The sequence below is a fragment of the Dermacentor andersoni genome, chromosome 2, assembly GCF_023375885.2.
Source record: "Dermacentor andersoni chromosome 2, qqDerAnde1_hic_scaffold, whole genome shotgun sequence".
NCBI lineage: Eukaryota > Metazoa > Arthropoda > Arachnida > Ixodida > Ixodidae > Dermacentor > Dermacentor andersoni.
Window position 1 is genome coordinate 225,251,967 of NC_092815.1, and position 16,660 is coordinate 225,268,626.

General features: G+C 48.3%; 1 protein-coding gene across 1 annotated transcript in view; it reads left to right on the top strand.

The window, feature by feature from the left end:
• Positions 1-16,660, top strand: part of LOC126539762 (ATP-binding cassette sub-family C member 4-like) — a 390,950-nt gene that overhangs the window by 315,562 nt on the left and 58,728 nt on the right. The window contains exon 23 of the mRNA XM_050186602.3: positions 2,122-2,277. Coding sequence (XP_050042559.1) covers positions 2,122-2,277 — 156 coding nt within the window. The remainder of the gene's footprint in view (positions 1-2,121; positions 2,278-16,660) is intronic.

Consider the following 16,660-nt stretch of genomic DNA (forward strand, 5'->3'; position numbering starts at 1 on the left):
GCTGCAACTTCTGTATGTTTACCCTTGGTCAATTCAATACCTGAATTACATACCAGAGTTTTGCGACAAAAAATAGATTTGAAACTGTAGCCCCTGCAAACATGTACAGATGGCCATCCTTGCACTTGTTCGCTTTTATCTGTGTTTCTCTTGTTTGCTCTTGCCAATACTCGTCGTTATTTTTGGAATATTCCAGCGCGACGCCTAGGTATTTAACGGGTGTGGTCAGCCACTTGACGCTGGCGAAAGTGACCCGGGTCGAAGGCCAGTCTCCATGCCAGAAGCCAAGGCACTTTCCCCAGTTTACCAGGCTTCCAGTTACATTGCCGAAATCCTTTACTATTGCGATAGCTGCAGCTACACTCTCTTTATCTCTACAACAAACTGCGACGTGATCCCCATACGCCAAAATTTTAACTTGCGATGCATTTAACCTGAAGCCGTGAAAACTGCTGTTTTCAATGGTCGCTAGGCACATTGTTTCTATATATATATATTCAATGGGGGGGGGGCTCAGGGGGCAGCCTTGGCGTACAGAACGCTTTAGGTTAATGGGCACCCCACTGACTTGTTCACAATTAAACGCGTAGTGCAGTTCCGATACGCCAAAGCTACCCCATCTCTAGTGAAGGATCCGACATTAATGTGGTCTATGATGGCAAGCAAAATACCGTGAGGTACACAATCAAACGCTTTCTCAAGATCGACCTGTAGAAATACTACGCCTGCTTGCATAATGTCGCAGCACTCCATCACGTACCGCATCCTATGTATATTAGTCACAATCGAACGCCCCATGATGCCACATGTTTGACGAAGACCAACCAAATTCCTTAACTACTTTCCGTAGCCGCCTTCCTAGTACTTTAATCAAGATTTTATAATCACGATTAGTTAGTGATATAGACCTCTATGAGGACACCAATTTTAACTTCTCTGTCTCTTCTGTCTTTGGTATTAATGCAATACGTGCTTCCCCGAATGACCGCGGCAGGACATCTAGTTGGTAAGCCTCATTAAAAACAACTGTAAGCACATGAGCCAATTCTTTTTTAAATGTCTTGTAAAATGAAGCGCTCAGACCACCGGGCCCTGGCAACTTGCCGAGATTCAAGGTCATCTATAGCCGTTTCTACTTCCGCTTGTGATATGGGTGATTCCAACACTGATCTGGTGTCATCGTGCAGCCGTGGCATTCTCTCAAGAAATTCTTCTTTAAACCTCTCTGCATGCACAGGTGTAGAAGCAAAAAGCGCTTCGCAATGTCGAGCAAACGCACGCCCTTTGCTGTCATTGTCTGCCATGTCTATCCCGTTATCTTCAATAACAGCTATATCGTTCGGCTGGGGGCGACTTTTCTCGAGTCCAAGTACGCGTTTTGTTGGACATTGATTCATAGCCATCCCATCTACTCTTGCTCTCACTAGCGCTGCGCGATAAGGCTCATCATCATAAAGCGCCGTTCCTTTTTCACTCGTTTGCAGCTTGTGCTTTTTTAGCACCGCATGATTATGTGATTACATGGAGATGTTTGCGGTCTGCTGTTATATTTAGAATTGCCCGGCTATGTTTACATTTTTTGTTACCGTGTACTGGTTTCGCAGTTTGTTTGACTTGGGCTTGATTATGCGCATGTCGTGTGAGTCAAAGTGATACGTGTCTAGTGTCTCAATATACACGTCCCACGTAATTTTCGCCCAAAGATATGGAAGTGCCACATAGCTGGACCAAAGTATTGTTGTTTGCCGCCGCTTGTAGATAAGAAGATTACTTCTTGCATTCCGCCTAATTACATAGTGTTAATTATTTAATCAGCTTCTCAAACATTATAATTAAATGAAAAGTGTAAACAATAAAATTGTAGACTACTGTGAAGAACTGCCCATACAGCTTTCGGTTGCTCAATACATGCTACATAAAAATGTTTTTATTAAAAGAAGCGTGAAAGAAGCTCCCGAATACACGCAAAATTGCCGATCAACTGGTCGCTCGAGGAAGTTTGTGTGTGCGTGCGGGTTTGCGCCCACGTTCTTGGCAGCAGAAACCGACTTTAGAGACTTCTGACCACACGCCGCAGACGCTGGGCCCCCTAGCTGCAAAATGGATTTTCTTGCTGTGCAGATTGGCGTTGTTGGCCGCACGGGTGCGGGCAAGAGCTCCATCATCGCCGCACTCTTCCGCATGACGGAGCCCGACGGCCCCATCCTCATTGATGGAGTTGACATCAGATTCATCGGTCTTCATGACCTGCGCAGCAAAATCTCGATAATTCCACAGGTAATCGACCATTTATGTTTCATATAAATTTAGGGATTCCAGAGAAGCGATGGTTCAAAGCTCTGAGCTCGAGTCCCATCCCCAGATTGACTATGGAGCACTTTTTTAACCAAGTGGGCCTAATCGGAATTCGAAATTTCCTCGGGAAAAGAGTGTCTCACTGTGTGAATATAAAAGCTGGCTTTTCTTGAAATCTCAGCAGAATGTTAAAAAAATGAACATGGCAGATAGCACGATTCTACTTGGTGCCCATCTATAAAAAATTGAAATAGACAATTTACTAATTTAATATACATCAGGCCCTGAATCACATTCCCATTGCAATAAGGAGATGACTGGATTCGTGATACTTTGCATCAGTACAGAACAGAGCATCGTCATTAGATTCTTATAATATCGTTCTCCCCCAAGTTTTTCACCCGCACGGTATAATACTGTACTCTACCAACAATTGAGATCAAAGCTGTGGGCTGCCCTGAAGATAGCTCATGCAATGGGTATACATGTACTGTATCCCCTCACCTGTTATTTCTTTGTGTAAATTTAGGAATGGCTGTGTGGTGCGCAGAATAACCTATTCTGTAGTGTTTAAATCTGCCCTATTATATCTGTAACAATGTAATAATAGCAGTTTTGCTATTTTCATATAAATTCAAGCTGTGTTTTGTAGTTGCGCCTATGTCGCGAAAAGTACGTTACGCGATCTTGTATTTGTTATTCTGATCAGCGATAATGGTTATCACAATATTAAGCCTGTATCCTATAATATTACATGTCGGGAGCCTACCTCATAGTATTCTGTGCACTGAAATATGTTGTTTAGGAATCGCTGACATTATCTTTTGGGTTGGATAGCCTTGTCAGGTAGCCGGTGAGACGTCGTTTTCTCTTGCCAAATTCAGTCTCTTCTACTATAATAACCATTATATTATGACAATTAGGATAGGCTTATCGCTGTCGCTCTCACCATGATGCACCGTATAAAGTCCAAGTGCGATAGGTCATATCGCACTTCTCGCACTGTATGATTCGGATACTAGTAAACGCGTGCCACGGTCATTAGGATGGTGGCGTGATGCGCGGCGTTGTAGGTCAGGAGATCACGTGAGCACCCGCCGTGGTTGCTTAATGGCTTTGGTGTTGCGGTGGTACGCACGAGGTCGTGGGATCAAATCCCGGCCACGGCGGCCACATTTCGATGAGGGCGCAATGCAAAAACATCCGTGAAAATAAAAAAAGAACCACCGCCAAGCACTCCGTACAGATAGTTAAACAGCGAAGCGAAAACGCGTGGCCCGGTATTTACCGCTGAGTTAATGCCGGCGGTTCATTAAAGTCTTTCTCATTTATTGGTTATGATATTGTGTTTCTTGATGAGGTTACACACAACGACGTCAGTGACTGTAGGCCTGCAGTCCGCCGTTATCGCTTGCGCTCAATGTATCGAGTTTTCTCGGTGGCGTGGTTAGCAGCACCCGCCCGCGATTGCCTCTTGCGATTTTTCCACATTTTTCCTACAAAGGAAACCCATGCAGGTTCCTCAGAAATCAGCCGTATACTTAAAATTTAGGGGCACAACAAAGAACGCCAGGGGGTCAAAATTATTCCGCAGTTCTTCACTATGGCGTGCCTCATAATCAGATGGTGGTTTTGGCACGTAAAACCGTCTAATTGTTTGAGGCCACGTGAGCAGGCAAGCTCTACATGGAGATGCGGAAGCAGGTGAGCGTACGTCTCATCATCTAGCCCGGCCGTGGCTGCACATGACTGCCCGCGCTGCTGGTTGCTTATGGGGGCCTACGCGCCATTGTTTGAGGCAAAGCGTGTGGCCAGGCTTGTTGGTGGTTCATCTAAAGACACAGTGGACAAAGGAGAGAAAGAAGAAGCGGATGTATCTTTGAGATGAGTCGCGGACCGTTTCAAAGCCTGAGGGCTAGCCAAAATGGCTGCTGACTCCACGCGCGCGATATTCCCTCACACCTAGTGTTGGAGGTCACGTAATCTCACATTTCCGAGACGCTGTGACATGAAAGGCTTCTCACCACGCTGGCGGCGCTATTCATATGTCAGCGTTGTAACAGCCGCTGCTCTTGGTTATTGCTTACTGCAATTTAGACGGCAGATAAAACTATGAACCTTACTTCGTGTAGTCTAACATTTTGGCACTTATACCAACACGTAGCCTTCCAGGCTAAACTGCGACCTTTTACATCGCAAGCTGTTGTGGGGTCCCCATAGCTGTTTCGATTGGCGATGGTGCCCGCTGCCGCCGCCGATGTCCGGTGTCCGTAGCAGCTATACCGTGGAATAAGAAAACAAATACCCACTTCCCTACGGGCTCGAACGCGGGCCCGCTGTGTGGGAGTCAGCTACTCTACGACGGAGCCACGCCATCGCTTGGTAGAATGCAACGAAAAGTATCCTGTAAACGAGTCCTAGCGCGACTGGAGACATGCGATGTGACATGCGCGCCGCGTAGTGTCGACACTTGCAATTTTGCGCTGCAGTTATATATAATTACATCAGATAGAACGCCATGTAGCAGATACACAGGTGGCGGTACAAACCAGATTAAGATGGTCTAAGGAAAACAAAGAAGTTTAGGCAGATTTAAATAAATTTAGTGCTATATATACATAATGTACATCTGATTAAATCACGCACGCTAGGTCACTATGTGAACGCCGCGTTTCAAAGGGGAATGTCGATAAATCATCATTATCATTATTAACATCGTATCAGGCCGCTTTCCTTGCGATCTGAGTTGCGCACCGCATAGCGTCTATACGTGCGCACTTTGGATTGCAATTTAATGTTATTACATCTGGTGGCACGCCATAAGCAGTTGCATAGGTATTGGTGCAAAATAGTGAAGTCTCGAGGAAGAAAAAGGTTATAGAGATGTACAAACATTGATGTTAGAAAAAAGAAACATGTATATGGCATACCAGATAAAATCAAGCAGGCAAGTTGACTGTTTGTCACCGTCCCGTTTCAAAGGAAATGCCATTAAAACATCATCATCATCATCCTATCGTGTCATTTGACACGGACGGACGGATGGATAGTATGAGTGTCCCCTTTGGAACGGGGCGGTGGGTTGCGCCACCAAGATCTTGCTACTATACTGCTTAATATCCTACCTAGGTTAAACAATGAAAAAAGAAAAAAAAACACTATGAACTACCACGCTCAAATTTTCTGATCCCCTATTGCGAACTGTGCTTTTGTACGCCTCCGTCTTTTGTCGTTTCCCTACTTCCACCAATCCTCCAGTCGCCTCTTACTAATGTCTATTGCGGAAATGTTTGCTTTACCACTGCTCCCTCTGAACCCAAGGGCTTCAAGGAGGCCAGTGGTGCCTAAATCGACCACTGGGCAGACGTCTTCACATTCTAATAAAACATGCTCCATAGTTTCCCTACCTTTACCGCTGTAAGCACATGCTTCTTCTTCCTTCTTATATCTCGCTTTATAGGTGCGTGTTCTAAGGCATCCCGATCTCGCTTCGAAAAGTAATGAGCTTCCTTTTCAGTTATCATAAATGGTTTCTTTCCTGATTTCGTTTTTTCCTCTTAAGTAGTTACTCATGGCAGGTTTCTTTTCCATTGCCGCCACCCATGAGATTAATTCAGCCTCTCTGACTTTCCGCTTGACCTTCTTTGTTGCTGTGTTGTCCACCCTACAGGCCGCATACTTGCTGGTAAGCTTCCTAGTTCTCTTCCTCCACTGTGAATCAGTGTTTTTCGTGTACAGATACCTGAACACTCTCCCAGCCCATTCACTTTCTTCCATATTCCTCAGCCGTTCTTCATACTCAATTTTACTTCGAGCTTCCCTCACATCAAAACTAGTCCAGCCTATATCACCTTGCACAGCTTCATTTGTAGTCTTCCCGGGTGCGTGCATGACACATCGCATGCATGACACGTGATGTGTCATGCACGCCGCGTAGCGTCCACACTTAGAAGCTTTGCATCGCAGTTCCGTTATATTCCACCAGGTGTCGCGACAAGTAGCAGTTGTATATAGAAGTTGCATGCTGCATGTAGCTGAACCTGGTTAACATAAGCAGGCTAGGTGACCATTTGTAAGCACCCCGTTTCAAAGGGGATGCCACTAAGCCATCATCTTTATCATCATCATCATCGTCACCATTTGTAACCACCCTGTTTCGAAGGGGATGCCCAGAAACCATCAATATCATGATCATCACCAACGGCAACGTACAGTTCCACTGTCCAAGAGAGACGTAGAAGCCACTTTATTTGACCAAGTGGTTCGGGCACGTAGGTCCTCGTGCCCCGCAAGCACCCAGTGCACTACAGGTTTTGAGCTCAACTAGTTCCATGACGTGTGCGATCAGTGGCGATCTTCTGCCTGGCCCGGTCCTTCAAGCGCAGCAGGGCCTCCCATTGCTCCCAGGTGGTCAGGAGCTCCATGCCCCGCGGGGGAGGGGCATTCAAGTACAATGCGGGTAAGGGTAGTAAGGGCGTGGTGCATTGAGCACAGGAGGGAGTGTATGCTACCGGGTTGATGCGGAAGAGGAATTAAGGAGAGGGAAGGGTCCGAAGGCGGTGCCGTAATATTTCGTGATAATTGTTAAGGGATTGGGGTGCTGGCGGTCGGCGCGATATGCCTTGGTCAGCTCGCTGAACGAGTGCATGCTCTCTCGGTAAGAGCTCGACTGCGCCCGCTTGGTGAGGCCTCGGGCACCGTGGTCTTGGGCGGCTCCAGGGTTCCCAGAGTGCGCACGCACCCAGGTCAATTCCACATGGTGGGGTGCGAGCTGAGATTGTGCAAAGCGGTCTCGTGCGCTCCTCCTCGTGAAAATTTAGGAGTGTGGTTTCCGAGTCGGTAAGGACGTAACGGGCATTAGTGTGCACGAGGGCAAGCGCGATCGCCGCTTATTCCGAGGATTCCGGAGAAGATGCATATCGAAGGTGGAAAGCTGCGATGGGCGGGAGCATCTGGTCATTGACTGCAACTGCCGCGTCTTCGCCCGTGCGGGCCGCGTCCACCCATACGGCGTCATCTGGCGAGTATTTGTGGAGAACCTTTGTACATGCTTTGCGGCGGGTCGAGTAATAGGTGCAAGGGGATGTGGCATGTGCGTTACGTAGCCTGGATATCTGTGTTTACTCTTCAGTACTCACTATGGCACCTATTCGCAAGGAACGAACCGCTGCTGAAGAAGCACATAGGTAACATGGGGCTCAGCAGACCACTGTGCAGAGAGCAGGACCAGCCGCAGCTTGCCGTCGACGCCGGGTGGACAGTTCACATCATTCCCGTGAAAGCGACGCGAAGAGACTTCGCCGCGAAGACCCTGTAGTGCGTGGGGCGAAAATGGAGCTCCTATGCGGAGCCGCTCCTCTGCAGCTTGCGCTGTGACTGTTGCTGCGTGTGCCGCGCAAGCCTGTGACTTTTGCGCATGAACGTGAAATAAACTGATTGATGTGATTAAAAAGACCTTGCATTCATTTAATTTATACTCTAGCAAACAATTTTCAGGAAATGTTTCAATCTTCAACAAGCATGACGGCGAAGATATCAGAAGGGATTGTGTGTGGGGGGCTGGGGGGGGGGGGGGACGTATAGCTGGCGTTCGGCGCGGTATGTTTTAGTCAGTTCACTAAACAAGCGCGTGAGCATTTGCTGGCATTTACCAGCAGGTGAAATAAAGTTATGTGCTAAAATAAAGGAAGTGCAAGTTCACTTCGAAGAGTACTGGAGTGCGTTAAAGTTGCAACCTCTTATAAAGTAGCAACGGTTGTTCTACATACTGCAGCATACTTACAAACATGTTATAGGCATCCTAAAAAGCTATAGATCTTGGGGGATTGCTTACCGTATTACATAAGGGCTCTTCTCGCTACCTTTGCTGAAAGGTATGATAGGGTAAATCGAGCAAATATAACGATTTAATTTTATTTCATCATTAAAAAGTAGTACAGAGTGTGTGGAGCAAAACCATGCAGTGGCGAGTGCGCAGGAGCGCCCCATGCCATGTAGAAATGGCACCACAAATCCACGTCCCCTGGTATTTAAAAATGATGGACGCGAGGGTTTGTTTACATGTCCTTTTCCATCATTTTTTCGGCGTGCATGTATTCTTTAAATAAATTTAACTAGATTGGTTAGATATATTTAATTTCTGCCATTTCGAGAAATTGTGATTTGCAAATTTTCCCACCGTGGATGCTTTTTAGGGTATTGAAGCGTGGTAGTTGGTTTTTGCTGTGAGCATTTTGCGGCGTGTTTTTTAATGTGATTTTGCCGTGTATTGTGCTTCATCGTGGCAAGAACGGCCACAAAGTTGGCCAGGAAGTTCCGCGGCGACCTGTTTACAGGAAACAAAATGAACGAGGGACCGGCGTGTGGAAGTGCTAGTTTCTAAAAAATAGGTGCAAGTGTGTTATGTGGCACTTTCAACATTGAAGAAGCTACCACTTTCCATTCGTTGATATTGAAACTTTTGGCGACTTTCTTCAGAAGTCTGCTTGTGCATGAAGTGCGGCAAAGGTGACCTTCACCTAACCAAACACATTGATGAGACGAGTGGACGGTAGCGTTTAGCCTGTTTCACAACATGGCGGTGCCGCACTCGACCTTTTTTTTTTTCTTTCCTCTGGAATTGGATTGGCGCGGCCCGCAAGGGGCTTGCGCTCGCATTTCCCACCACAGATTGGTGTGCGCCTGGTTCTCGCAACGGGCTTTCAACAGATTGCTAGCTGCTCGCGCTAAAGGAAGGCTGCGAAACGAAGTGAGCGCCCGCTAGTGCAGAAGTGGTTTGCCACGGCAGTCAGCTAGTTGCCGTTCTCGAGGGTAAGGATTGAAAAACAACCCGAAGCCACCCAAAGCTTGCACAATCGAACGCCGGGGCAGCTGGTCGCGGGATAAATGCAAGCATACCACCAACATGGCAGCGCCCGACCGGCGCGCGCTCGGTAGATTATGCGTTGCCAGCTTGAAAAGATACATAGTTGCATTCAGGGATATCATCTGTTTCGCGAGATTTCGCGCGACTCAGCACAGGACTCGCAGTTCGCTAACATCACCTTGCACCGCGCAAGAGACGTCCTCCGATGCTTCCGATGCCAAGCCGCGAAATTGCGCGTGCAAGTCACTGTATCCCGGAAAGCGATCGGTCGAGGATCCCTGATCGCAGCAATCACGCCGCCCTCCAGTGATGTTGATAAGTTGGCGTTACGTCATCGCTTGACAAGACATGAAAAGCAGAATATCGGGTACGTCTCATGCGCATAAAATCTGGGGCTGGCCTGCTTGGGCTTCGATTTGGGGAAGTTTGTTTCGGCTCACGGTGCTTCTCATTTCGACCCTAACGAGCTGGGGATGCGGCTGGCGCTAAAAATTCACGCCGCCTGTGACCAGCGAAAAGTTTCACAATATTGGTCACCACCATAATGAGAGCAAGAACTTAACATACGTGTGGCTAATGTACGTGTGCTTATCACCCAACAACTGCATTCTTAACATAACGACGTGCAATTCGAGCACATATCGGTTTGGAACTGCCACCCAAGCATACGACGGAGAGACGGAGCGAACGCGGGCTAGCTGCAACGCCTTCGCTAACTGCTGAAAAAGAAGATATTGCCGCATTCATACGCGAGACATGCGAAAAGGAACACCACGAGAGAAAGACGAACCGAAAATGTACCCCAATGTATGTGAATCAGCGTATAGAACTTGCGCACAAGACGATGCAGATAAAACGCACGCATCAGAGCGCGGCGCGCTCTTCACCACCGCGGAGAAGCCTTCATGGGACACACACAAAAACAAAAGCTTCAAATGGTTCACCACCGCTCGTATCGCACCGCCTCGCAATGCCGAACGGTGCGTTAGAACCTATGAAGGTAACGCTAGAAGTAAGGAGGGTAGTCAGTTGGCTGAGCGAGGCAAGTTTAGGTCCCCGAGCGCCCACGTAGCAATCCGCCAAGTCCTCACAAAGATGGCGGCGAGCGCCCACCGCCTCTTTTAGTCGTCTGCTAGCCAGATAGCTTCCAGAGAGCAGCCAGTTCAAACGTGTACTGGCTCGTTCTGGCAGCCCGCGGGTAGCCAGAACCGTCAAGCCCGAGTAAAACGGACGCCCCTCTGAAGTGCGTGGCGCAATGGGCGGAGCAAGCCGAGAAAAAATTGGAGGACGCCTAAGCTTCGCCTTCAAGAGTGGAACGCGATAGCGTTATCGCACCCCGTTCGCACCGCCCACTGGTCGGCATGCTTTTGAGTCACACAAAGACGAAACGTGCGCCTGAGCAAGCGGAACGAACCAAAGAACTCGGTGTCTCGGAGGGAGAAACGATCTACGCGAGCCAAACGTCGTGATCGGCATGAACAGCCGGGCCGCAACGCGCCTTGAAGGCGGACGCGATCATGGGGCTGACGCCTCGATTGGATCGTCCTCTAGAAGCGGGCGAGTGCCGCGCCAGCCGTCGGGGCAGTGCCGTACATTGCGAAGAGCGGGTCTTCTGTGTTTGCCGCAAGATGGCTCTGCGTGAGCGGCAAGCGCAGAAGAAATGTAGCGGAAACGTACTTCGCTACGCATTTAACTGCGACTTCTGTAATTTACATGCTCATAATCACCGATATACACCGCAGTATAACTTTCTGCGGAAAGTTTCTAAGGCAACACCGCATTCACCAGAGGCGCTTTTGTCCCGCTTTGAAGTATCAAACTCGTGGCTGAGTGGTAGCGTCTCCGTCTCACACTCCGGATACCCTGGTTCGATTCCCACCCAGCCCATCTTGCAAGTTGTTTTTATTTATGAATTGCCTTCCGCCATTTTTCGCTCAAGGCCAACGCCGCGGACGCCGTCGACACCGGCTTTCCTGCGACACGAGCTCCTTAACGCTATGGCGCTAAAACGAAGGCGCTCTGGCTGGCTCTGGCCACCCGCGGGTAGCGAGAAGCGGAAAATCGAGGAGGCCTTTTGGTGTGCGCCTGGTTTTCTCACTGTGCGTTCAACAGATCACTCGTTGCTTGCGCTAAAGCCCAACCATTGGCATGCGTCGGCACGCTTCGGCACACGCTGACAAGCGAATGCTTCGCTTCGCGTTAGTCGGAGAAAAACGGCACGCAGCCACTGGACAGAAAGAAGCTCAGCGGCGCACTGTCGCTGTACTACTTTCTCTTCAACCGCCCAAGTCCGGCCTAAGACAGCCTCCTGTGCAGTAAGCTTGAAATCACAACACAGTGATCCGTGTGCTCCTTTAGATATAAAAAAAATATGTTTGAGTAACGAACATGCGCCTGCCGCAATCGTTTTGTTTTTTTCTTTAAATAACGATAGCGCACAAAATATGGACATCAGCGGCTCATGCGTCCTCTGACTACAAGACTGCTTTGCAAACACCTGCACGACGAGACCATGTCTTAGGAAAAGCTGTTGTGCGATTTCATTTTTGGCAGCTCATTGCACAGCCAACTATGTCAGAAATAGGCGTGAAAGGTATAATTGAGAAAGCAGTGTTAGATAGGTTGTCACCTGGCACTGACGGTGAAAAATGATTCAGAGAAAGAATTGGGAGGCACAAATTTAACTCTTTATTTGGCGAGCTTGTGCCCAGCAAAAGCAACACTCAATCGCAATGATAGCGGCGAGCAAGGTCGGCGATCGTCGAAAATCTGGTCTGCGGGTCAAGCTCGCCGGCTTTTATGTATCAGTCCTCAAGAGTTCCAGCGTATTCGCTGGTGCCCGCGCGCCTTCCAGAAACTACTCCACAGTTCGTGTCGCGTATACAATCACATTATACAAGTTTGGTCGAACACAGAAAACCAACACAACCATCGATAACATTCGCAAAATTTCGAAAAAGTATCCGTGTCAATATAATTATGTGTGTTGGTGCATGAAAGAAACAGGAAAAAGTGGGTCCTGAGAAAATCAGCAAAAGCTATTGAAAGACCTGTAGCACTCACAAAAAAAAGAAAAAAACATCTGTAATGAAGAAAATTTACGTAATTTGTAGCTTGTCACTTTTCGACTTTTGTTTGCGTCAAATATTGCCCATGGAGCACCCCATTTGTTATTCTAGGTTGTTTTGAAGCATCAACACCACATAGGCAGTCCTTCACATTGAGTGCTTTGTTAGAAAAATGTTCACAATGCAAAGGTCATGTTCTATTATAAGTAGTTTCAACGTGTCACGGATGTCTTTCTCGACATTAATGAAATGAGATACTGTCACGTAGTACTGACGGTGAAGAAGGCAGCACAACTGTGATTGCCGAAACTAGCGTTTTATTGGACCAACCTATGCCCTCAAAAGCAGGATACATTCAAATAACAACGATAGCGCCAAACACATTCGGTATAAAATCTGAATGCGTCAAGCGCGTCAGCTTTTATACATGAGCCATCGAACATGCCCGAGTAATCACTGGTGCACGCGTGCCTTCAAGAAAGTCCTACGCCATTCCCGTCGCACATACATGCAGTCGGATTACAGTAGTTTCGGCGACAACAGAAAGCGGATAGAACCATCGATAACGTTCCAGAAACTTGCGATACATGTAGGTCCGTCCTGCGCTGAGCCATGACATCTGTTAGGTGGTGATACACGGTCGTTCGATAAACAAGTACACGTGTTGATACCCCCCTCTTAAAAAGCATCTCCCGATTGTGTAAACGTAAAGCAGAGCGAAAAACGTAAAGCACACTTGCTAAGAAGAAGTAACAAAGCAACAAAAAAAAAAACAACAACAAAGGGACAAGTCCAAAGGAAGTCCAAAACTCAGCCATTCAAATTCCCGAAGTTGCTTAGCGCTGGTAGAATGGCCTAAGTCGCACAACAGTGACTATTTAAGGTTGTGAGCGGCCGCGCCGTGAGAATGAAATACCGTCTGGCACGACCTCATAGAGTATTGCTCCAGTGCGTCACATGGTCTCGTGGGGTCCGAAATAGGCGCGTAAAAGCATCTCGCTAAGTTCTAGCCGGCCTATCCGGCTCCAACCCAAACACTATCACGGGCTGGTATTCAACGTAGCGTCGTCGAAGAGTGTAGTGCCGGCTGTCAGTCCAGTGTTGGTTCTTGACGCGCCAGCGGGCGAGCTGTCGGGCTTCTTCGGCGCGCAGAAGATAGGCTGCGACGTGGAAATTTTCTTCGTCGATCACGTGCGGCAACATGACGTCGTGAGTTCTCGTAAGGTTCATGCCAGAAACAAGCTTGAACGACGTGATCTGTTTTTCTTTTTTTTCATGCATCGCCGTGTTGCAAGCGAAGGTTACGTGTGGTAGGACCGCATCCTACGTATTGTGCTCGACGTCGACGTACATTCCTAGCATGTCGGCGACTGTCTCATTCAGGCGAAAAACGATTCAGTAAGACCACTCTGTAAGATCATTCGTCTGCGGGTGGTAGGCAGTTGTCCTCCTGTGGCTTGTCTGGCTGTATTGCAGAATGGCTTGGGTGAGCTCCGCCGTAAATGCCGTTCCTCGGTGGGCGACGAGGACTTCTGGGGCGCCACCTCGCAACAGGATGCTCTCGGCGAAGAATTCGCCACTTCGGCTGCGCTACCTTTCGGCAGAGCTTTAGTTTCAGCGAAGCGGGTGATATACTTCGCCGCCACGATAGTCCACTTATTTCCGTATGGTCGGAGAGAGAGAGAGAGATTTATTTACAGAAAGGCAGAGAGGTCGGCCTGAGCTATAACTTGCTGTGGCCTGCTACTCTACACTGGGGAAGAGGGACGGGGAGGGAAAGGGCTGATGAATGAAGATGGTATCAGGAAGAGATGCGTATATACAAATTCACAGAGTTGTGGCCTCTCTAAAGCCATGCGTCCAGCTCAGTGGCTTGGAGAAAAGCTATAGCGGCTCTTGTTACCAGGGCTGCGCTGTTTGCATTAGGCCAAGGTCCTAAAAGAATCTCGTAAGATAGCGGTCTCTCATGGATCTTTGCAATGGAAGAGACAAGTTGCTGTCGATTTCGCGCGTAGGCGGGACACACACAAAATATATGTTCAAGTGTTTCTGGCACCTCACAACATCCACAGTTTGGGCTAGTATCACTGGCACCTTTCATATGTCTATAACGGTTGGTGAATGCGACACCAAGGCGAATCCGTTGCACCATGCTCGTGTGGCTTCTTTTGAGCTTGTGATGCGTACGAAATTTCATTTCTTGGTCCCATTTGTGTAATCGCTTGTGTCGTCGATCTGGCTGGGCCCAGTGTTTTAACGTAGAGTTGCGGTTTACGCGATGGAGTGTTTGTGTCTGTACGTGAGAACGGAATGCGTACTTCACAAGCATTATGTAAAGCAGTTTTCGCTTCAGCGTCTGCCTGTTTGTTCCCGATCAGGCCACAGTGTGAGGGTATCTACTGAAAGATGACAATTTGGCCATTTCTAGTTGGGTGGTCGAGGCGTTCTGTAATTTCTATAGCCATGGAATAATACGGGCCCCGTCTGAGGACACAGTCAATCGTTTGAAGAGCTCGCTTGCAATCGCAGAATATCGTACATGCGTGAGGAAGCTCCTCGGAGAGAAATCGAAGTGCCTCTCGGATAGCAACAAGTTCTGCCGCAGTTCATGTTGAGCTATGGTCTAGTTTAAACCGCCGAGCGATGATCATATGTGGAATGACGAAGGCTGCAGTGGAGGCATATAGTGTGACAGAGCCATCGGTATACACGTGTACATATCTCCGTACTTTGCAGAAATGTGCCATAGGGTGAGTTGCCTGAGACCAATTGATGCAAGGGATGACTTTTTAGTAATCCCAGGTATCTGCAATGTAACGACATGTTTAGGCAGAACCCACGGAGGGTATTCTTGGAATACAGGCGGGAGAAAATCTCGACGGCAAAACGCTTTGATGGCGCGATATAGTCCTTGAAAAGCTGGAACCTGGGTGGGTGGCAGGGAGCGATGACAGAGGATGGTGCCTGTGTCGGGTCAACACGCGAAGGTACATTCGAAGAGGCTCGCAGAGCAAATATACCCCAATAGGACAAGCACGAGCTTTCGCCATTGTTCCATTGGTTGACGTGCATCGTGGGAGGCCTAAACATGTGCTCAATGCTTGAGCTTGAATGCTCTCCAGCGCGCGCACACAGCTAAGTCCCATGCTTGACAGCGCCGGAATGCTGTACCGTATATACCCTACGAATACTGCTTAGTACAATTGGAGTAATGACGCCTCCGAGCGGCCCCATCTTGTTCCTGCGGTCTTGTTCCATCTTGTTCCACGAAGGACGGAAACTAAACTCTTCAGCTTTGACTTCAGTGCGGCGACGTGTCTTGACCAAGATAATCCCCGGTCTACGACTAAGCCACGGAATCTGTGGTATGTAACCGTAGGTATCGCTACTCCGTTAACGATTATCGGATACCTGGTCATTTGTTTTCGCGTGAATGTAATCACGGAACATTTTTTCTGTTGAGAATTGAAGGCCTTGCCGCCGCAGATACTTAGCTGTTATTGTCGCTGCTCGTTGAAGCCTAGCACGCATTTGGGGACGGGTGGCTCCAGATGTCCATATGCATATGTCGTCCGCATATGCGCTAATCTTCACCGTGCTAGGAAGTTCAGATGCAAGACCAATCAATGCAACATTGAAAAGAGTTGGACTGAGAACACCTCCTTGTGGAACACCTCGATGTATATGGTACTGTCCGGTGTCGCCATCACTTGTCGACATATACACCGTGCGGCCACTGAGGTAGCTAACAATCCATGCATATAGCCGGCCACCGACGTCTAAATCTTCCAGTACATCGAGGATTGCATAATGGAGTACATTGTCGTATGCACCCTTAATATCCAGAAAAAACAGGTCCAACTAACCGACGGCGACTTCTTGTTCAACAGTGGAGACCAAGTCGATAACACCGTCAATGGAAGAACGGCCTCTTTTAAATCCATGCATAAAATCAGGAAAGCAATTATTTCTCTCTAGAAACCATTCCAGCCTTGACAAGACCATTCTTTCCATTATTTTGCCGGCGCAACTGGCTAAGGTGATCGGTCTGTAGGAGGAAAGCTCGTTAGGGTATTTCCCCGCTTCAAGCAGCGCTACAACGCGACTGCATTTCCAACAATCTGGAACATTTCTTGTCTCCCACGTTGTATTATAATAAGATAGAAGAAGACGTCGTGATTCGGTGCCAAGGTGGCAGAGTGCAGCGTATGTGATTCCGTCTGGTCCTGGTGCCGATGAGGTTCGAGAAACCGAAATCGCAGCGTCAAGCTCTTGCATCGTAAACGGTACTTCGAGTCGCTCATCAGGTGACGGGGGCGCGATGGTGACAAGGGATGAAGTCACTGCATTAGATGCGTCCACAATGAGTTTACAGTAGTCCTCTGCTACCTCCAATTCGGTCCGGCGTTGATGCAGAGTCACCGCACGGAAT